The sequence below is a fragment of the Fusarium pseudograminearum genome, chromosome 1 (genome assembly GCF_000303195.2).
Source record: "Fusarium pseudograminearum CS3096 chromosome 1, whole genome shotgun sequence".
NCBI lineage: Eukaryota > Fungi > Ascomycota > Sordariomycetes > Hypocreales > Nectriaceae > Fusarium > Fusarium pseudograminearum.
In genome coordinates this window covers 5,032,686-5,053,918 of record NC_031951.1, presented here as the reverse complement: position 1 = coordinate 5,053,918, position 21,233 = coordinate 5,032,686, and the positions used below count along the sequence as shown (strand labels likewise).

Here is a 21,233-nt window from a genome sequence, read left to right as displayed (position 1 = left end):
AGGCTCTTGAAGATTGGTCAAGTCATGTGAATCTGTAGAACACATTGACAGGGCAGGAGCATACCTAGTGGACGCTCCTTCCATTCATCACTACCACCCCACTCGCCAGGCCGTACCTACCTAGGTAGGTAAAAGGGGCCTTCGATAGGATGAACTTGTCACAAACGTATCTTGAGCAACTCATCTAGAACTAACAATAAAGTGTGATCATTCTCCAAGTGTCGATTTCTGTCTAAAGTGCAGCAGATGAATATATACCCTTCCAGTTCATGCCTGCGTATCCATACGCCAGTCCCTATTCTATATATTTTCTTTTTTTACTACACTTGAAACAATATTCTCTTCAAGTAGTTGGTTATGTGAACATCAATGAACTCATTGTTATTGAGCTGGTGGGTCATGCGGCAGGAAATTCCCAACAATTAGAGCCGGTCTAATTGCAATAGTCAGTGGAATATCCATGTCAAAGATTGAGTTGGGTGGTACGTACAGCTTGTGGTCATCGCGTCTTATCATGAACGAGAAACAACATTTCACAATAGGATGTGTTGACTCCGGACTGGGGTTCTTTAAAGAGCATGCCGTCAGGAGGGTCTCATGCGCTGGATCAAAAGCAATCGTGCCAAACTCTTCCCAATATCGCACCATTGATTCCTCAGTAAGGATCTCGTGCAACGCAATCTTGCCCTAGAGTAAAGGAGCGTTAGCAATCTATCTCAGCCGTCCCCCTGTGCTTTAGTTGCCACTTGGGCACAGAGTCACGAGGAAACGCAGGCGAAGCAGGACTCACATCTCTCAGTTGCGCTACCGACACGCCAATCAATTCTGCCATCTCTTTGTTTCCCCTAAAAATTTCACCAGTTCGTCGCCAGCAGCACGCAGGAACGGCCATACTGGCAAAGACCCGGTCGTAATCCATGAGCTGTTTCTCAAACCACATCTCAACGTACACAAGCTCCATATCCGTCAAAGCTTGCGCCTTTTCTCGGAACTTGGGCCGGAACGAGTTGATGGTTTTTATAATCTTAGATTTGGACGACGCCGCGATGTGGGAGTCTAGGTATGTACCCAAGCGAGTATAGCCGTTGATATAATTGAACGGTTTGAGTAGCCCGGCGTCGTACTTGGCCCGGAGCACGCGTCCCATACGCTCCTCAGGCGTGTCGTTGCCCGATGGATCCGCAGCTTGTAGATAATATTCGCGGGCCTTGTCGACTGGCACAACACTTCCCGGTCGTGGAATGTTCTTGCCTTCTTTGTTCGGAGGGGGTGGCAGCATTGATCCTGACATATTTGTCATGCTATTTGAACCACCAGCGGTCATGGGGTTGTTGTTGTTTCCGAACCTGGGTAGCATCTCCGACTGGCTCTGGCTTGACCTTTTGAATGCCGAGCTCTGTTGATCCTCTGATGAAACGCCGCCGTCATCGAGTAGGCTAGTATGGAGGAAGTCGTTAAGAAGATTGAACTCGTGAGTGACTTCTGGGGCAATCAGGTAGTTGGGATGGTAGCTGTGCATATCATGAAAATGGTTTTGTGCTGTCACCCACGCATCTTGGAAACCTACGACTAAGTGGCGTGTCAGCGATCTCAGATCAGGAACAGATTCCTGGGCACCCCCAAGCTCAGCCCACCCGTGCTCCGCTCGTGAGTAAAAAACGGAACAAGGGGTAGACCCCTCCCAGGGCAGGACAAAGGAACACAACACGTACATTGGTTTGCGTTACTACTACCGCCGTTGTTCAACTCATTGCCCTGCAGCCCCGAGACCTGGCCGGGTTGCACAATGGACAGCGGGCTGCCTTGGCTTAAAACTCCACCAAAGGACTTGGAACCTCGCTGCCTGGTCGTGTCAAATGTCGGGGGAGGTGGGCCCATCGTGCTAGAGATGGAGCTACGAGCCATGTCGGATTGTGCATCAGATTCATCGACTACAGAAGGAGCCTGTATGCTCTGGCTGCTTTGGACGCTTTTTGCCTTTTTAGAATCGGCATCACGGGGCTCATCGTGGCAAAGATGGCCAATATTGCGTTTGATACATCGAGTACATGGTCTCTCCTATATGGTATCAGTACATGTATGGCTTTTGAAGTTGTAGAAAGTCCCTCCCCTGGGAACCAGAGTACAGCAGCTGCGTCTCAAGTATCCCAGTACGGTTTCAGAAGAGGCAGCAAGGAAAGCCTAGGATCATACTTACAAGATCGCAAGTCATGTGCTATAAGAAACAAAAGAGTGTCAGCTACAGTTCTCTCAACGCTCGCGTATGCGAGGCAAGTGCCAACAAGACGCAAAGTTAACTCATGAGTGCCGTGTCGTCACACAAGAGTCTATTTGGCAAATGAGATGGCTTCTTGGAGCGCCCAAGGCTGCTCAGGTCTCAGATGAAGCCAATGCGAACGCGCGTCGTTGACTTTGGGGTTAACTTACAGATCTTCGGCAATATACGCAAGCTATGATAAAATGCCACAGTCAGCTCAGACAATTCTTGTTTGACATGCTATATGCGCTATGATGAGCCTTGTTGCTAGGATTGGGAGCTAACAGGTTGACAGGCTGGCGAATTGATTGGTCGCGGTTTAAGATTCTTTTGATCACCACTACAACGAGTAATTCCAACATCAGGATGCTCACTCCCAATCCCTAGTACGCTTTCACCCACCGGCGCATGGCGTAACACAACAAGAACCTCTTCAAGCAAGGGGAGGGAAATATCAGGCAGACGTACCATGGTTGACCTTGCGTCTCTTTTTAGCAGGTGTTGTCTTTTGGTTGCTTGAAGTGGCAGTATTGGAGCTCTTGTCGCGATTCACGGCCTTGCCATCGTCGGTTTTAGCAAGCTCCTGTTTGGCACTCTTGGCCGCGGTAGCAGGATTCCGGTCGGTCATTGTGTCCTATACTCCCATTGGATCTTGAGGTTACGCAGAGCGGCTTCGGATTCGTAGATCATTTGCGGCTCGCTGCAGCAGTCTTGTATGGTCTACAGCTCAGCCGAAGCGACACGGTCCATTCGCATGTATATATACGGCAGGTTGATGCGATTGCGATTCTTGCAGTTTCATGCGCGGTTCGAGTGCAGGTTCGTTGGTGTTTCGGTTTGCCGATTCTCTTTGGTAGAGTCTTGCGCGCGCGTGAGGTGGTCCCGTGGAGGGGGAGGGGAGATGGAAAGTGGCTGCGTAGATGGTGTGAGCCGAAACGGTCGAAAGGATAATATGTTGACAAACACTGTTCAACTGTCACGAAACATAAAAGATTAATTGACAGCTCAGCAGCCGGGGCTGACCCGAAGAAGAGGTCAGAACAGAGGATACCAGATGCGAGAAGCAGTCTGGACGAAGAAGGCGAAAAGACTGAAGAGGACCTGGACGGTGAAGTTTGGCCTAGGCCTAGGCCAAGACTTGGGGCCAAAATAGGCTGGGCTTGGTATAACCACCCAAGTTAGTGACTGCGGGTGGAGCTAGAAGTAGAAGCACGAAGCACGAAGCAGCACAACTTATGAACCAAGTGGGCCCCCGATCAGCCAGTTTATTGTAAATGCTGTGATACTAAAGCGAGAGCTGTCTGTCGGTAGTTAATGGTCAGTAAAAATGAGATTGCTCGAAAACCCTGGGGTTGAGAGACTTGAAAGCAGGCTGGGAAGTCTTCCGTGGAAACCTGGGGAAATGAGAACTTGGCCAGAGCTTGAGCTGAGTTATTATTTCACCTGCCTTCCTTTCTTCTACTTTTTACTTCCTGGGGCAAAGCTGGGCCTGCCTGCCTGCCTGCCCGACGTCAGGTCAACAACAGTGGGGTTAAGGGAAGGTGCCAGCGGTTTCCCCAGTCACAAGCACGGCGAACAAGCAATGGAAGGTGCCCGAGACGGCCGGGACAGGGGTCCGGGTGAGCCTCCGTAGCCCCGGATCCGATAATTGTTCCTTAGACTTATCATGAACAGAAGATGCAATTCATTTGGTTGCAAATTCAATAAAATATAATCCCAACACTTTTCCTGGACGTCAACAAGAACAACTCACTATAGACTTCAAGTAACAGCACGTAAGCATCTCACTGCCCCCTACAACCAACTTAACTGAAAAAAAGGATGAGTACAGTACCGAATCTGCTGGAGACTGTGCTTGTTTACACCACTTGCTTGTCCTGCTGCTCATATTCATAGCAAGATATATCGCGTCTTCGAGTCGTGACAGGTTTTAAATAACGCATACAAGACTTGGCAATATACATACCTAAGCAATTGGAATAAGTAGGTACTGGGTACGCAGTTGTTCAGCTTCTCTATTTGCGAATCAAGCTTCAAGTTCTTGTCTATTAACACCACCAATCAGCCGTCCTCCCCATCGTACTTACAAACCTACTCTGCTCTTACAAGCCAGTTCATTTCTTCTATTCCAATCATATTATCATCATAAGCTGAAGGTTTCCGTATCCCTCGAGATTTACCTGACTGCCCTTGTAGGATCTGTTCCTAGACACTGTGGTCCAATAAGCCTAACTACCCTGACCCTCGGTGAAGATATTGACGCTAAATAAACTCACATGGCTGAAACACCTTTCCACATTCGGTAATTGCTCGTCTGGGGGCATCTTTTTGCGTGGTATTATTTCTCTGCGATGTGATTCGCGACGTAATCCATTCTCATTGACTGTAACTTGAACATGTGAACTACCTAACAAGAGGTAGTCTAGTTTTGTTTGCCTACAAGGAGTTGTCGATACAGAGTTGCCAACCCAGTCGTTCTCAAGCCTAGGATTTAAGTTCAAAATAACATATTCTTCCACAATGGATCATAACGAAACAGCACATAGTTTCATGGGCTCAATGCAAATCCATGATTCATGCTATCCTGTGCATATGTATACGCCATGAATCCATTAGGTAAAGCCAACCCTTATTTCATATGTACAACATTCTCAAACACCTTAACCATGGCCAATTATATCATTATCGTTACAAACTGAGTAGGTCATAGATCATACACTTCAGATCGCCACAAAGAAGCTCTTTTCTCCTTCTTTGGGCACAACCCTTGCCTTGCGCATGATTTCGTCTTCGCAAGCCAGTCTGATCCTCTCGGGTGTTGCTGGACTCTCGAGCCTGAGAAGTCCCTCAGAGTCGTTCTCGCCAACCTTGGCTTTGACTCCCGACTGTGCCCGAGCTGCTTTGAGTGCATCTCGGATGGCAAAGAAGACAGAGCTTCCCATAAAGAATGGTGGTTCACCTACACCACGACTCCTCTGAATCGTGCGCAGTTCCTTCCACTCCACGTCCTTGAGAAGCGACACATTGAATGTCTGGGGAATATCTCGGAAGCCAGGGATCTTGTAAGCTCCAGGTCCTCGTGTGAAGAGATGACCTGCCATTGGGCCGTTCCTTAACCAGAGCGATTCCTCCATCGTGAATAGGCCGAGGCCTTGGATGAAAGCACCCTGGATCTGGCCGTAGTCGATTGCTGGATTGATGGACTGGCCAACATCCATCTTGATGTCTGCCCGGATACATGTCCAGGTTCCAGTCAGTAAATCAACCTCAACCTCAGCTGCGGCAACTCCTTGAGTGAAGTAGAAAAACATCTTGCCCTTGCCAGTAGTCCAGTCATATCCAATTTCGGGGGTCTTGTAGAAACCCTGCGCCGAGAGGTTAACGCGATCAAAGTAAGCGGCGTGGGCGAGGTCTTTCATCGTTGCGTCGGGACCTAGCTTCTTTCGATACGGTGCCAATCGCTCATTCAACATTTCGCATGCATTGAAGATGGCATATCCGTTCAGATCTGATGAAGCTGACGCCGCTGTTGCAGATGCGTTGGCCACCGTATTTGTCGATGTTTCCGAAATGAAGACATTGTCCAGTGGTACACCCAATGCTTGTGCAGCAATTTGAGTGAGCTTGGTGTACAAGCCTTGTCCCATCTCTGTACCACCATGGGCTACCAGAACAGATCCGTCATGGTAGATGTGTACCAATGCTCCGGCCTGGTTCAGAAACAAAGCGGTGAAAGAGATACCGAACTTGGTTGGAATCAGTGCTAAGCCCCTCTTCCGCCACTTGTTGGTCTCGTTGAACTCTGTGATAAAGTGTCGGCGTGCGGTGTACATGGCCTCATCTTGCACCTGCTTGTACATGAGCGGCACATGCCAATCTCCCAAGCCCTGTCCAATATGAGTAACTCCATCACTCTCGTACAAGTTGATTTGTCGCAATGTCTCGACAGGCATTCCCAACCGATCAGCCACTTCTTCCATATACGACTCTGCGATAAACATGCCCTGAGGACCACCAAATCCACGGAAAGCCGTATTGGACATTGTGTTCGTCTTGCACAAGCGTCCACGAATGTGTACATTGGGTATGTCGTAGCACCCGTCAATATGGGTCATGGCTCGTTCGCATACGGCTGCGCTGAGGTCGAAAGTCCATCCTGCATTGTTGAAGACATCGCAATCCAGAGCTTGGAGTTTACCGTCCTTGTTCACACCAACCTTGTACCGGCCAAGGAAAGGATGTCGCTGGCCACTGATAACCATGTCTTCCTCTCGAGTTAGCATGTATCGGACCGGTCTCTTGGTCTTCTTTGCTGCAAGTGCCAATGCGGAGCTGAGTACCACTGATCGCGATTCTTTTCCACCAAAACCACCTCCCAGTCGCTTCACGCGGACGACAACCTTGTTCGATTGCACATCGCACACTCGTGAAGCAAAAACTTGCCTGGCGGAATGTTAGTATGTGACTTCCAAAATTGCGGGCAAACTTACGTTTCGTTGGCGTTCTGTGTACTGGCGAAGATCTCGATTTCTCCGTCCTCAGGCTTGGGAACAACCAAACAAGCATTTGTCTCGAGATAAAAGTGTTCCTGGCCACCCATTCTCACTGTTCCAGTGAAAACATGGTCGCACTCCTGGAAGGCTTTCTCCACATTTCCTTTCTTGATCTCTCGGTAGAAGTTGTGATAACTGTCAGCCGCGATAGCATCTTCTATCGAAAGTACCGATGGAAGATCTTCGTACTCAACCTTGACTGCCAGTGCTGCCTCTTGAGCCCTCTGAGGAGATGTGGCTAGAACCAGAGCAATTGGTTGGCCCACTGTCAATACCTCACCTTCTGCGAAAAAGACCTCGTCAAAGTGAGGAGCGCCAAACTTGTTGGCTTCTGGGGAGGGCATATCGTCCTTGTCAACAACATCTACTACTCCAGGTATATCAAGAGCAGCCGAGTAATCGACAGAGAGAAGCTTGGCATGTGCTCGTTTCGAAAGAACATAGCAGGCATGAAGCTCGTTCTTCAACGCGGGCATATCGTCGGTGTATTGCGCTTCGCCAGTCGTCTGTTTGAGAGCTGCCAGATGAGGGTTGGACTTTCCAGTTACTTCCTTTTCGTAAGCTGCCGCAGCATGATGGTCTACCTCGCCATTCGAAATATCTCGCTCGATTTCGTCGATAGCTTCCTTGTCAACCTGCTCAGAACTTCCATCGGTTATCGTCAGAACGTCATGATAGAATCGGTAAAAGAATCCGAAGGCCAAAGACTTTCGATAAGACGCCATGCCACCTGGAACACTGAATTGCAGGTCAAAGTCTCGACCGAGTGCACTCATTGTTCCCTCCAACGTTTCCAAGTCGGCGAAACGTCGTCCGACCAAGTATTCTCCAGCCGTTTTGGCGGCTACTGTCATGGCAGCCATACCGCCGTAGATGAGGTTTGCTTCTTGGACAATACCGTCATCATCCAGACGAACTCTCAGTGCACCAGTGACAATGGCAATGTCGTCGTCTTTTCGCTTGGCCTGTTTGTATGCCCTAAAGAATTCACCTTTGCCTTGGGTGACGGGAATGCGTATTGAAGCAATAATCGCATCCTGGGCAAGTGCTGTCTTTCGGTAGCCGGTAAAGAATTGGGAGACTGGGATCTCTATTTCTTTAGTCGATGACTTTGCCACCAATACAGCGTTCGCCGCCCATAAAACAGGGTTGAGATCCGAGATTGGTGAAGCTGTAACAAGGTTTCCTGCTGGAGTACCAACATTTCGGATTTGTCGACCAGCAAAGAACTTGAGCTGCTTGAGCATAGCCTCGAAGACCTGGGCGCGTTCTCGTCCGTAATGCGGAATGGCATGTTCACAGATGCTTTCCAGATCAGTCAGGACAACATTACCGCCAACCTCAAGGTGGTCATCCTTGAAACTGTACTGTCGCAACTCGGCGATATCACCGACGTAGACGGAAACAGGATACTCCAGCGCCTTGAACTTGGTTTCGATTTGAGTTTCCGTACTTCCACCAATGATTTTGGCCTGGGGATGAGCACTCTTTATCTGCAAGAGTTGTTCGGTAGTGACAGGTCGATACCATCTACGCCTCTTGTTACCGAAGGCAAGAGGCCGCAGTTCATGTCTCTTCAAAGCAGGTGGGAAGATGAGCTCCGTGTCGGGTTGATACTCAATAAAGCCCGGGGGTGTGAATCGTTTGATAGGTGCGTCTTCCAGGTTTGCCTTGTCCATACAGCAGCCTCCACTAGGTGGCCCGTTACCGTTTTCCATGCAACATCCACTGCCACCTGCTTTCTTGAACTTGCTACCGGGCCTATCAACACTGAAGGTTTGAGCCGCATCTAGGATGGACCTATAGCCGGTACATCGACACAAGTTGCCGTCGAACGCCTCTTCAATGTCATCTTTGGAAGGAGAGTCGTTGTTACGTAGTAAAGCATACAAGCTCATCACAATACCGGGAGTACAAAAGCCACATTGGCTGCCATTGGACTTGGCAATACGCTCCTGAGTAGGGTGGGGTTTTTGGGAACTGCCGATGCCTTCAACGGTAACGACATGTTTACCGTCCAAACTGACCAGGGGAGCCAAGCAGGCATTTACACTGGCATGGTAAATTTGCTTGGTAGTAGGGTTATACTGGCTGACCACGATTGTGCAAGCTCCGCAACCACCCTCGCCACAGCCACTGAGTTGTTAGCATCATCGGGGAGGCTTTCGGTGACCATGGGGCGAACACTTACAGTTTTGTTCCTGTGAGGCCGATTCCTCTTAGATATTCCAAGACTGTAACTTCTGGGTCTATCTCGTCCAGGACGACTTTGGTTCCATTAAGGTAAAATCGTAAAGTATCGTCGAATTTGGAAGTTAGGGTTGCCAGAGGTTCGGGGTTGGACTCCCTCGTAGGTGATACAGCGCTAGGCGCCATGGCTTCTTTTGTGGAGGTATTACGGAATCAGTGTGAATTAACCTCCAGGTATTTAGACTGTAAAGACCAAAAGTCAGAATGGGAAAGGATAGAAAATGGTCAAACTAAGAGGCAAGAACCCTTTTAAAGGACTATTATCAATAGACGAACCGGGGCGTTGTACAGTAGCACCTCAGGTTGTACTGTGAGAGGGGGAAAGTCCACGAGACGTGGCCGTCACAGGTTAGCCAGCGGGTGCAAGATAGCATCCGCTTCTGCGTGATATCTGGCAGGAGCAGTCGGTCCTTGTGCATCGGCACCTTCCCTTTCCTCAACAAGATGCTTTTTTGCAACAAACATTGAGCGAATGGGGGACCACGAATTGTGCTTGTCTAGGACGTGTAAACTTAGCTAATTGCCACTGATAAGCCTAATACAGATTCACACCCGAGCTCCCGCAACCAACGACCACTCAATGCTCGTGCGGGGAAGAAAAGACCCAAGCAAGGAGCCTCTTTCTTCCCCACGATGCACCTCGCTAACGGCCGGCTCCGCGCCTACGATAGGCCATTTCCACGATCGGGATCCTCCACTTTTGATATCGGAGTTGAGAGATGCAAATAATAAATGAATAATAGATAAATATTTGGCGGTGAATGTGTGTAAACAGAGAAAGAGATGTTTGAGTCCACATGACTTTAGTCATAGATGGCCAAGTATCTGACTGCCTAACATAAGAGTTGCTACACACACTGCTTTAGACTGCCCTCAGAAGAGGAGAGGAAGTGGGTTGTCCTGTTTATCTCGAATGCAAGTCCAAGGCACACATAACATCATATCATATAATCATCTAAGATTTAACCCACTCTCTTCTGTTCTTTTACCCATGTCTCCTTCTTCATTTGCCTCTATATCTATTTTGGGATGTACTTCTTCAGCCCCCTTAGTCGCTCCTTGGCCTGCTCCAAAACATCATCATTCTTACACACAGCAAATCGGATATAATCCTCCGCCAAGTGCGCATTAACCGGGGTATAGAACTCTGTCGGTGGAATGGCCGCAACACCAATCTCCTGGATCAAGAACCACGCTAGCTTAAAGTCCCGTGGGCGGCTGGCTACGTGAGGAGGAAAGGGGTAGTCTTCTGGCAGCTTGACCTTGGCCATGTTGACGAGTAGAAAGTAACCGCCCTCGGGGTATGTCACGGGCAATTCCAGTTCCTCAAATACCTCCTTGAGGCGGTCTATTTTACCCTTCATCTCCTTGATTGTCTCATCCCAGAAGCCATTCTTGCCAGCTTGCTCGAAACCGATGGCGGAGGCTTCTTGGAAAGGGGCGGGCGTGGAGAAACAGATTCGAGTGTGGGCAGCAGTCACGTACTGGATGAGTTCTTGAGGTCCAATCAACCAGCCTGTGATGTGTAAGCACGAATTGTTTTCTCTAGTGAGGGACGAATTAACGCACCGACACGCCAACCTGTGGCATAAAAGTTCTTTCCGGCAGATCCAACAGTAAGCGTCAACTTTTCCACTTCAGGAGAAAGGTTGGCGATGCGAGTAAATGGGACATAGTAGAGCTTGTCGTAAACTTCATCGGAGAGAATAATGACCTGGTGCTTGACAGCAAGGTCTGCAATACCTTGGAGCTCCTCTTTGGAAAAGACCTTGCCGACGGGGTTGTCTGCCGAGTGTCAGCGCTGAGGTGAGCATGAATCATTGGTGCTACTCACGGGGAGTGTTGATAACAATCATCTTGGTGCGGGGTGTGAAGGCTTTCTCAAGCTCCTCAAAGTCGATTGTCCAGTCTGCAGCAGAGGAATTCTTGGTGGCGCCGGTCTTGGGAGGATGTAAAGGTACATAGACGACCTTACCGCCGGGCATTTGAATGTTGCTGATGTACCTAAACTGAAATTAGAGAATGTTTTGATACGGGGTTGAAAGAACTCACTGGTCAAAGAACGGCTCAAAGACGATAACCTCATCACCGGCTTCAATAAAACCCATGAAAGCACTCAGCATGCCCTCATTAGCACCCGTAGTAATGATAATCTCAGTCTCAGGGTCCAACTGGCGTCCCCAAGATGGAGAGTACGCATCCGCCAAAGCCTGCCTTAACCGCGGTCGTCCCTTGGCAGGAGCATACTGATTGCACTCAACACGGTCCAAGGCCTCCTTGGCAGCGTTTAGAATAAAGTCGGGGGGGTTATATCCAAAGAAACCCTGACCCAAGTTCACAATGGGCTGGATTGGTGAAGATGCAGCGGCCTCATTGATCATGGACCTGTTCGGCCGAGTTAGGAGCCACAATTTTGACACGATAGTTTGGAAGGACCTTACCAAACATCTTTCTTTTGGCCCTGAACTCGAGCTGCGGGCTGCAGTTTTTGAGTCTGATTGCTCATGATTCTGACACTGCTCGAGAATTGTCTTGAGGAGTGAAGAGGGATAATAGTTCTTCGGAGCGTGGTACGGAGCATTAGCTGGGAGGAGGGGCGGCTCGGGGTTAATATGGAGCGCAACATCAACATTAACGGAGGCCCTTTTCCGTGTTAGTCCAATCGGGATATTCGTAGGAAGACCCTCGGAGGTTGCTCACGCTTGAAACTCTCAGCAAAGGCGAACCAGATCTTCTTCTTCTCGCTTGGTTTAGTTATTTCTTTTGACAGGTCGTAGAGGTTGCGACATGGCCGTGACCGGAGAGAATATTGTGATGACTAATCTTACAAAAGTGTCGTGCTATTGATCGCGTCATTGTCTAGCTCCAATCACGAGCATTGAAGTTGGGGTTGTTCTGTCGGGATTGGTTCGACAACTTACATGCCTTGAAACAGTATCAGTCAAGGCTTGGTAGCTTGGCTCCTGGCAGTTAACAGGATACATGTCGGGTTTCTTCCCGATAATGACCTATTTCAACCATCCCATGGTCAGTATTTCATTACCTAGCCAGACCAGAGAGAGATTCGAAAACTAAAACATACGCACTACCTATATTAGATTACTGGTGAGAGCATGAGACGAAACATTCATAAGTCTTGGCCTAAATCCTTGGGTCATTGTTTTTTCGTAGCCTAGAGTTCAAAGCCTAGCACATTATCTAATCGCTTAACCTATGACTACTAACCCATTCATTTCGCTGGACACAACAAGCTGGCCCATATCCTCATCGATCTACCTGTCCGACTCTACCAGAACTCAACAGTACGAGTTCCCTCGGGCACCTCCAAGTCCATCTGTTCCTTGGGGGCATCCTGAGTGCTTCGCGCTTCCATTATCTCGGCCGTCAACTTCACAAGCTCCGGCGCAGTGATTCTGTTCTTGTGATCCCACTCAAGAAGGCGCAACAGAATTCGGACAATTTCATGGCCGGGATTCAACCTGTCCAAGTTGCGAGCGTGGGTGGCGCATATCCGTGGATACATCCGCTCCTCCTTTTTGTAGAAATGGGGAGACTGGCTCATCATGCCCAGCAACGAAATGCCAAGAGCCCAGATGTCGTCGCTCTTTCCGGCGTGCCCATGATGCCTCTAGATGTAGGGTGACCAGTACGAGTGCGTTCCGTGAGGTCTCTTATGGTGGTGCATGTGGTTGATCGACATGATCTCTGCACAATCGGCGACAACGACTTGCACAGGATCCCATGTACGGATGAGGATGTTTCGCGGTTTGAGGTCTCCGTGGAAGCGGTTCAGTCCGTGGAGGTATTCAACGGCCTGCGAAACTTGAAGCATGACCTGCAGAGCGTGCTTTCTTGTTAAGCCGTCGGAATGGTTGTTATTTATGTCCTGCAAGCTTCCACCGGAACAGAGCTCGATAACAAGAATGTTGGCAGAAGGATTATCTTCCTCTTCAAAGTATTCGATATACTTGACAATGTTGGGCTGTTGTATGGTCAGTCGCCAGGTGCAGAGGAGTAGGTGAGAAAGTAGCAAAAAGCTCACATGATTGAGGCTTCTCAGGATTCTGGCCTCCTTGCGCAAGTGCTTAACTGCACCGGGGGAGGTTTTGCCAGCATGGACATTTCCAGTTTGGCGATCAAGAACTTTGTAAACGCGCGCGTAGCCTCCTTGGCCCAGGTAACATCCACGGGTGTAATGACAATCAGGGAATTCAGGGTCTCGGACCGCTGAAAGCCGCTTGTCCTCGTCTGTCCAGGCTGGTGAGTTCGCCATGTTGACAGGCCGTTGAAGTGAAGGGGGAAAAGGATGAGAGAGAAAAGAAAACGAACGACTGGTTAGCTGAAGAAAATAGTAATTTACACTTATGCCCAAGCCCGGCAAGGTAATGCAGTGACACCAAGTGCCCGACAGTGTTGCGCAGTGGCACTGACGAATATGTTTGAAGTTGTTATTTGCTGCCTGTTGGCAGTTTGTGACACAAAGTCCACGCCCTGTTTAGACTGTCAGTGTCAGTCAGTATCAGTTTCAACTTTGTTGCCCAGGCCAAGCAATACCTCGTGGTCGTCGTATCCCAAAATACCAATTGTGGGAAGGAAGGAAAGGGTGGGAAGCCTAGGTGCATCAGAAAATAGCCGCCGAAAGCACCTAATAGACGAAATCATGCAGTAATTATGTCGTTTTGGATTAGAATACTTGGCCAATTATTATGAAACCTGAAATCTCAGCAGTCAATCTTTCTATTACCCCCTACTTCTAGGGACGGATCTTAGGTGAGACGGACCTCTGTTCATCTAAAGGAAGTCGCATGCCATTAAGCATACTCAACCAACTTACACAGTACATACGTTAGCACTTTGGTATAACTCCTCACCGCGTCAATCAGCAAATGTCCGAGTGCTTTGATTCGCGTAGTATAGTACACAAGCAAGTAGGTACCTATCCACGAGCCGAAGTTGAGGTTATCTTGTTCCATCTTCGCTCACCCCCGGGATCTCCGCAAGGGTGTTTATCTTCAAATAGTGAAGGGCTTCGCACCGTTTGTTTTCATAATACTGTAATTTTTTATACTCAGGTAGCGCTGGGATAGTTCTACCTTGAATTTAATACTACATAAGGCCATTTTCGTTCCTCATGAGGCCTATTCATTCCATCCATTTCGCTCCATGTGCCTTAAACCACATCCGAGTAGCATTGCATAATACAAACTGCACCTGTCCCATAAACGCCGTCCAATGAGCCCAATAAAAACAATTGCCGCCATATAAGGGTATCTATGTATTAAGTCCAGGGGTGTGTCGTTTGGCAACAACCCGGGACTACTCGTCATGACGTGCGAGGATACGGACGTTCTTCAAGATATTATCCAGGAATTTCATGGATTCGCTTCCAGGAACGTCGGGGAAATCGTGTGGTTGAATGGGAATGGCTTGCTCCTCTGATAGTGTCTGGGGCATATTCCCCGGGTTCGTGCTGGTAAGTGCAAGCTTGCCATCCCGAACAGACGATGCCATCTGCTCTTGTGTAGCTACAGGCGTCACTGGACCGCCCTGATGCACAGGTAAACGCTGGCTTGACTGATTCTGATCCGGCACGTGCTTTTGTAGTGAAGCAGCTTGTTCTCTAGATGTCGAGGCAGGCATGAAACCCGGCAGTCGTGGAACCGGTATGGGCGTCTTGGAGATCTTAGCGCCAAGTGGCTGTCGGCCTGGATTATGCGTCACCGATGGCGACTGTTGTGTGCCTTGCACTTTTCGCGCCGATTGACCGGCAGTTGCGGCTGCAGTATTCGATGTCGATGTCGGTGTCATCGCCGCCAAATAGTTCGCCGGCAATGGCACTGGCGACTGTTTGGGCGGTATCTGGATTGGCTGTTCAGCCGGCCCATCCTTCCTATCGAGAATTCCAGGTACTTACCTTATACGGCTTGAAGACTGTCGCAGTCTTGACTTTGCTGTTTTGGTTAGGGGTTTGGGTAGCCTCCTGAGGCTTCTGCCCTTGTTGAGCGTTCGGCTGAGGTTGCTGACGTTGTTGCGGATGCTCCTGCGCTTGTGCCTGTATCGGGGGCATATACTGCGGTTTGAGAGCTGGGCGAGAAAATTGACCAGAGGTCTGATGGGTCAGCATTGGTGATGGCGCCGGCACTCCCTTCACGAATGTCTGTTGTCTGAATTCATGCCCGCTGGGAGGCATCTGCGAAGAAGACGGTGCTTGCGGTGGAACTGCAGAAGGCTGTTGAGACGGAGAGCCGTGGGTGCTGTAGTTAAAACTGTTTGGTTGACCTCTCAGGAAGGCGTCCTGGTTGGCCATAATGTGCGCCCTCATGTTACCTTCATATCCATTGGTGAAGCCTCTCCAAGTAGCATATGGTGTTCGGTATTTGCTTGAGTCCCTAGGAAAGAATTAACAGGGCCCCCGTTACACGGGGATCTACCACACAAACCTATTGTAGTTGACCTGGAAGAAGGGATACTTCTGGTAAATTGACTGATGTACCTGCCAAGATGCTTTCATTTGATGATTCTGCTGCTGAGCAGGATGAGCCTGCTGGTAGGGTGCCGGTGCTTGGTATGGAGCTTGATGGGCACCGTGATAAGGATGGATTGCGCCAGCAGCAGGTGCAAGCACAGGGGGAGGGTGGGAAACGCTAGCCACCCCCGGCCATTGAGTGTGCTGAGGGTGTGCAGGTGCATTCATAGGACTGTGCATTCTGGGAGTGCTTCCAGGCGGCGTGTAAGCTGGAGACGACCTGACCTCGAACCTCTGAGCAGAATATGGGGGATGAGGGGGCTGATGTCCTGGAGGTGCTGGCTGCGCATATGATGGGTACTGCGCGGGATGATGTTGATGTGGAGCAGGTAAAGAAGCGGCCGGTACAAACCTCTGCGTGGTGAAGCTGCCCATGGCAGGCATATTGCTGTCGGCAGGGATTCGTGGTTTATACACATACGGTCTCTCCATTCGCCCAGCATTATAAGGAGTCGCATGCTGGTAGGGCTGTTGCTGAGCGTAGGCCGGCACTTGCCTTGGCGGTCTTACTGGCTTGACTGGCTTAGGAACCGTAGAGAGGAAATTGCCTTGAGGGTTGTGACGCTGCTTGGCAGGATCTTCGGTGAATTGTGCGCGAGCATCGGTTGATGTCTTGGGCAAGTAATACCAAACTTGGTTAGGCTTGGAAAAGTCAATGTTGACCTGTTCCTTATTTGAAGCGGAATGGAGCTGGAACTCGGCCCATGTGTAGCCTTCAACAAACGGATCGTCTTTCTGAGGCTTTCCGTCGTGAAGTCGTTTGGTCTTCAGCTTCTCCTTGGCCTTTTGTGACGCGGGCATGGGAATAGCATTTGCTGATGCCTTTGGAAGTCGGTAATCAGCTGCATCAGGTACCAGCAACCATTTCCATTGAACCTCGAGGCGATCACTATAAAAAACAGTTAGCTTGGTCTCTGATAATTCTTCTTGATACAAAAGTCGCCCATACCCGTTGGGCAAAATGTCAACGAGGAGTATTTGCTCGTCAGCCCTGTTTTCAATCACAACACCAGCAAAAATATCACCCTTGTGGTATTGGAACTGGCAGGTCTCGCCTGACCGGACCTTTGAAGCTGCTGTTTGGATGCGCGCATCCGTCTCCAACAGTTCCCCGTCGAGTTTCTTATCACGTTTAGTTCGATGGAATCGACAACTAAACTCGAAAGCTTGCTCCTTGTACTCAGTACCGTCTTCGCCAAAAACGGGCACTTCTTCTTCCTCGACAAAAACGCCAGCCGCCGCCGCACATGTTGCATGGTACGCTCGGGCACACTTCTTCTGGGAGCACTGGAAGCATGCGCCCCGTTTTGAACGGCAGTAGAGGCACTTAAGGTCCAGTCGGTCTCTGTGGATCTCCGACACATTGACAACAGTTTCCTGATTATCAATAGTTTCGATATATGTCTCTGGCAGGTAGTGCGCACAAAGACGATGCGCCTTCCTACCATCATCTGTGGGCAACAGCTCTGCTGACGGTGTATCGTTGGGGCAGAGACAGCAAGGGGGCTCAGCCTTGGCCCTGAGGTGAAGCCTGATCTTCTTGACCTTGACCTTGCCGCTCTTGTCGCCGGGTCCGCGCTTTCGTTTGCGACGAGATTCCTTAAACTTGACGCCTGAGGCAGACGGTGGTGTCGGCATTCCAGACTGCTCGTCGTCGTCATCTTCCTCATCCTCCTCCTCCTCTTCGGTTTCTTCATATTCGGTTTCCTCACCGCGCAGCTTGCGTTCGATCTCGTACACATTCACCCAGACGCTGTCCTGAGCTTGAGCGCATTCACACTTTTTAGCAATCTTACCAATTTCGAGCCAGGAGTCCAACGCAAAATTGACAGCCTCGGCACAGTTGTAGCCAAGGTTATAGCCTGAATGGTATCCGTATGGGTATGTGACGACAAACTCTCCAGGATAGGACACGACTTTGTTGACGGTGATATTGTAGTGTGATTTCAAGTGCTGTGGGGAAATGAGGAATCCCTTGTGTCGGAGGAACTGATCACAGGATTTTGCTTCCGTGGGCCAAATGTTCTTCATCGCAGCCTCGAAACGACGAGCATCAGCTTGGGAGATGCTGTACCACTGCTTTGGTGCGCCGAAGTGAAGAAAGTTGATACTGTAGAGATCGACATCTTCGAGATGCCATGCGAACGTTGCTTTCCACATGCCCAAGTATAGATAGGCCGTATTGACTCCTGGGACCTTGGTGCCCAGAACGTCCAAAAGGTTGGGAAGCTTATTCAGGTTCCACTCCTCGGTCGTCTCGTCGAAGAGCGTGCCCATCAGATCCGCGCCGTAAAGAGGGGGTGCATACGTGAGGGTTTTCCAGTATGCCCTCTCAAGCTCCTCACATCGTTCAGGTGTGTATTCGGACGTGTCCATCTTGTAATCCCAGTCCTTAAATGCAGCTTCGTCGATCATAGCAGATCCCTCTCGGCGACTGTACTTACGACGAGCCGAGACCGTCTGGGTTTTGGTCTTGGCTGGTCGAGAGATGCCCATACGGCCAACCCTGGGCTCATAGTCATCCTCAACCTCCTCGCCTGGATCTTGCTCGACAGACTCGACGGGTTTATCCTCTACCTCAGCTGTATCAGGCTTGGGAGAGACCGGGGTCATGGGTCGGTCCTCTGCGTCTTCTACTGGCTCTGGGTTGGCTCGCCTTCCTCTGCCGCCTCTCTTGGCTGGTCGTCCTCTGCCTCTCTTCTTTGGAACTGAAGGATCGACGGGTTTGGGTGCAGGTGCTGCCGCCCGTGTTCGTGGCTTTGGCTTTTCGGCATTGGCGCGTCGCTCGCCACGTCTGGCCGGGGGTTGGTGTTCGCTCTGATCACAGAGTTGACGCCACTGTGGAAGGTTGTAAGATCGACCGTGTAGAATGTTGACTTGGCGGTAAGTGCCGTTGGAGCCCATGATCTCTTGCTTGATCGGTTCTCGAACTCTAACCTGTTTGACGAGGTCGTCAAGTTTGGGGAGATCGTCTTTCCATTCTTGCGGCGGGATAATCTTGATGATACCAGACTTCATACCATAGCTGTCGACGGCTTCCATCTGTAATGGGCGTTAGCAGAGGAGAGTAAAGGACGTGCAAGTGACATACGAAACGTTTAAAGTCTCTGAACTGGTGCATGGTTGGCTTAAAGATGGGAACAGCGCCAGACCAGTGGTCTGGCAGCACCTCTCCAATGTCATCATCACTGGGCTTGCTCTTGTCTTCATCACTGGTGGTTTTATCGCCAGGGTCCGTCGGCTGCAGAGGGTCGCTGAGAATAGGCTCGTCCTCGAGGTCGCTTAATTCAGAATCCGAGCCATCTGACTTGGCCGTGTTGTTACTGTCGGGAGGCGAATGCAAGAATGCCGGGTCGGTTTTGGCGGTCGCAGTATTATTGGGATTGCTATCGGCTGGCGCAGTTGCGACAACAGGATCGCGAGAATCCGGGGCACTGACATTAGCATTGACGGCGACAGCGCCAGCGTCGATCGACTTTGACGTCGACTCCGACATGGTGGGCGATCACGTCGCAATCGGCGACGGTGCCATTGAAGGAATAAATCCGAATTTTGTGTCGCTTATCGCTACGGCCTACGGCGTGCGATTGAAGATATCGATGGGATGATTATAGTATGATTTGTTGTGCGGCCGAGTTTGCGCTGAGAGTAAACGATCGAAAAAGAGTGCAGACAGGCAGAGGCAGGCTCAGGCTCAGGCTTGGGAAGGTGGTATAGTGGGTGAGAACCTGAAACTGGAGACGGGAGGTACAGCGCAGTATCAAAGTTGGTGGTCAGAAGGGCAGGTGATGTGGAGAAATTGTTAACAGGCGAATAGACTCGCTCGCTTAAAGGTATACTGCCACCTTGAGCCTAGCGGGAGGTACCTGTAAGGGAGGTAGCGTGCTAAGGCTGCAACCTGTGTTCCCCTGTAAAATGCAGGCGGAAGAAACAGGACAGGGAGGTACCCAAAAAAGGGTCACTAAAAAAACATGATTCGATTTCGGAGGTTTCCATCATCATGGCAAAAATGGCCCCCTTTTGATAAAGAAATCAGTTACTTTGGGAATAGGCGTAAGCAGGGCGACATATTCAATTATTTATACCAATGCCCTCTTTAATGTATCTTTGCAGATGTTTCGGTGACTAGCAGCGTCATGGAATGTTTGATGTAGAGTGTATGGATGCAAAGCTTCAAATAAAAATACAACATGCGAGTGGCTGTTGGCGGAATTTAAAGATGTTAATCTGATGCAGCTTGATTAGATTGATAAGAATGCTTGTCTTCTGGAACCTTGGGCCGAAAGCTAGGGGCAGTGTCTTGTCCTTCCGATGGAGGCGACGCAAACCTACTAGGTACCGGATGATAAAGGTTCATCGACTCAATTAGACCCTGTTCTGCGGCCAGCCTTTGTTTGTTTCTTTATCTTGGAGGCCCAAATCAACGTCTCATGTTAATGTTAGGTAGTAACTATCTACGACTTGACAGACTGGTTATTCTCGTCGTTGTCTATCCCACCTTGAATAACCAGAGTACGTATTCCATGGATCTCAATGATTCCGGTGCCCTATCTGTGGACTACTACAGATACCCAGTCCCTGTTCACCAGGCGGGGCAGTAGGGCGACCGGTTACTAGCACAGCTGCACAAGTGTCTTGTACTGCCAGCAGTCAGTAGTCAGTCGAATCTCCCTCTTGCCGACATGACAACGCACAAGAGCATTTCGGTGGCAGGACTCTTGTTTGAACTAGAGTTGCTTCAAACGCCATCAAATAGGTTGTTTGTCGAGCAGTGACTCGTTCAAGTCGGCAATGGCAGAATTCTAGTGGATCTCAAACGGGTGACAGCATGTAAGTGCATATGACAAGCCTCGACATGTTCTATAAACATCCCTCTATCGACAACCATCATAGAGATACATACTAAGGACCATAGATAAGATGTCTCTATATATCACAAAGAAATTCTACAGTTAGGAGGTGAGCGATACATACAGGTTACAACCCACGTTGAACAAAGTAGACTCTCCGTCGACAACAGGGGTTGTCACGTTTTTCTCCAACATGTCCCGTTGCATGAATTTTTTATCAAGGATAGCTAGCCATGATACTATCTAGCTTCATGATATATTTTTTGAAGTGGTAGCCCCGTGGTCTTGTGTTTTATTGCTCAGTGACAGACCTGACGTCGACTGTTGGATGTAATCGCACTAACATTTGTCTCGGCACAAAACCACAACGTTGTTATGAATGATGGAAGGTTTTCAAAATATCATATCAACAGGTAAGCCCTCAATCTTACGCGGCTCAAAAAGAAATAAACTTCCTTTTGTGTCTCTGTTGTTCTTATTATTGCCTTGGTAATCGCTTTACCTCTGGAGGACTGGTGCAACAATGACAGGTATAGGGTTAGCAAGTTAGATACAGTTCAAGATTTGACAAAGAAATAAATAATAGTCGAGCTTTGGGATAAGTTTTTGTGAGAAGAGGAATATTATCCATCACTACATCAAGTCCTAAGCAGTAGAATTGTGGTTGTCTTCAGTTTCGTAATATCAAGATGAAGTACCTACTACTGTGTGCACTACAGATGGAGGAGCTCTCATCCATCAGAATACATGTCTCACGATTGCTGGCAGAAACAATTATTCACTGCAAAGTTGCATTA

At 49.4% G+C, this 21,233-nt stretch overlaps 5 protein-coding genes across 5 annotated transcripts; all 5 read right to left on the bottom strand.

Moving 5' to 3' along the window:
- Positions 1 to 381: 381 nt before the first annotated feature.
- Positions 382 to 2,885, bottom strand: FPSE_00772 (uncharacterized protein; the record flags this gene model as incomplete). Its single annotated transcript, XM_009253892.1, has 5 exons — positions 382 to 433; positions 491 to 687; positions 791 to 1,569; positions 1,713 to 2,058; positions 2,736 to 2,885. 5 exons carry the CDS (start codon positions 2,883 to 2,885, stop codon positions 382 to 384), a joined length of 1,524 nt encoding a protein of 507 aa, XP_009252167.1.
- Positions 2,886 to 4,977: 2,092 nt separating this feature from the next.
- On the bottom strand, positions 4,978 to 9,186 carry FPSE_00773 (uncharacterized protein; the record flags this gene model as incomplete). The annotated part of the gene is made up of 3 exons (XM_009253893.1): positions 4,978 to 6,700; positions 6,748 to 8,946; positions 9,002 to 9,186. The coding sequence occupies 3 exons, from the start codon at positions 9,184 to 9,186 to the stop codon at positions 4,978 to 4,980; spliced, it is 4,107 nt and encodes a 1,368-aa protein (XP_009252168.1).
- An 893-nt stretch (positions 9,187 to 10,079) lies between these two features.
- On the bottom strand, positions 10,080 to 11,566 carry FPSE_00774 (uncharacterized protein; the record flags this gene model as incomplete). The annotated part of the gene is made up of 5 exons (XM_009253894.1): positions 10,080 to 10,576; positions 10,630 to 10,845; positions 10,895 to 11,064; positions 11,113 to 11,445; positions 11,502 to 11,566. 5 exons carry the CDS (start codon positions 11,564 to 11,566, stop codon positions 10,080 to 10,082), a joined length of 1,281 nt encoding a protein of 426 aa, XP_009252169.1.
- A 780-nt stretch (positions 11,567 to 12,346) lies between these two features.
- FPSE_00775 (uncharacterized protein) lies at positions 12,347 to 13,333 on the bottom strand (the record flags this gene model as incomplete). Its single annotated transcript, XM_009253895.1, has 3 exons — positions 12,347 to 12,686; positions 12,759 to 13,042; positions 13,103 to 13,333. The coding sequence occupies 3 exons, from the start codon at positions 13,331 to 13,333 to the stop codon at positions 12,347 to 12,349; spliced, it is 855 nt and encodes a 284-aa protein (XP_009252170.1).
- Positions 13,334 to 14,376: 1,043 nt separating this feature from the next.
- Positions 14,377 to 19,082, bottom strand: FPSE_00776 (uncharacterized protein; the record flags this gene model as incomplete). Its single annotated transcript, XM_009253896.1, has 5 exons — positions 14,377 to 14,919; positions 14,975 to 15,449; positions 15,501 to 16,475; positions 16,536 to 18,628; positions 18,678 to 19,082. 5 exons carry the CDS (start codon positions 19,080 to 19,082, stop codon positions 14,377 to 14,379), a joined length of 4,491 nt encoding a protein of 1,496 aa, XP_009252171.1.
- Positions 19,083 to 21,233: the final 2,151 nt, after the last annotated feature.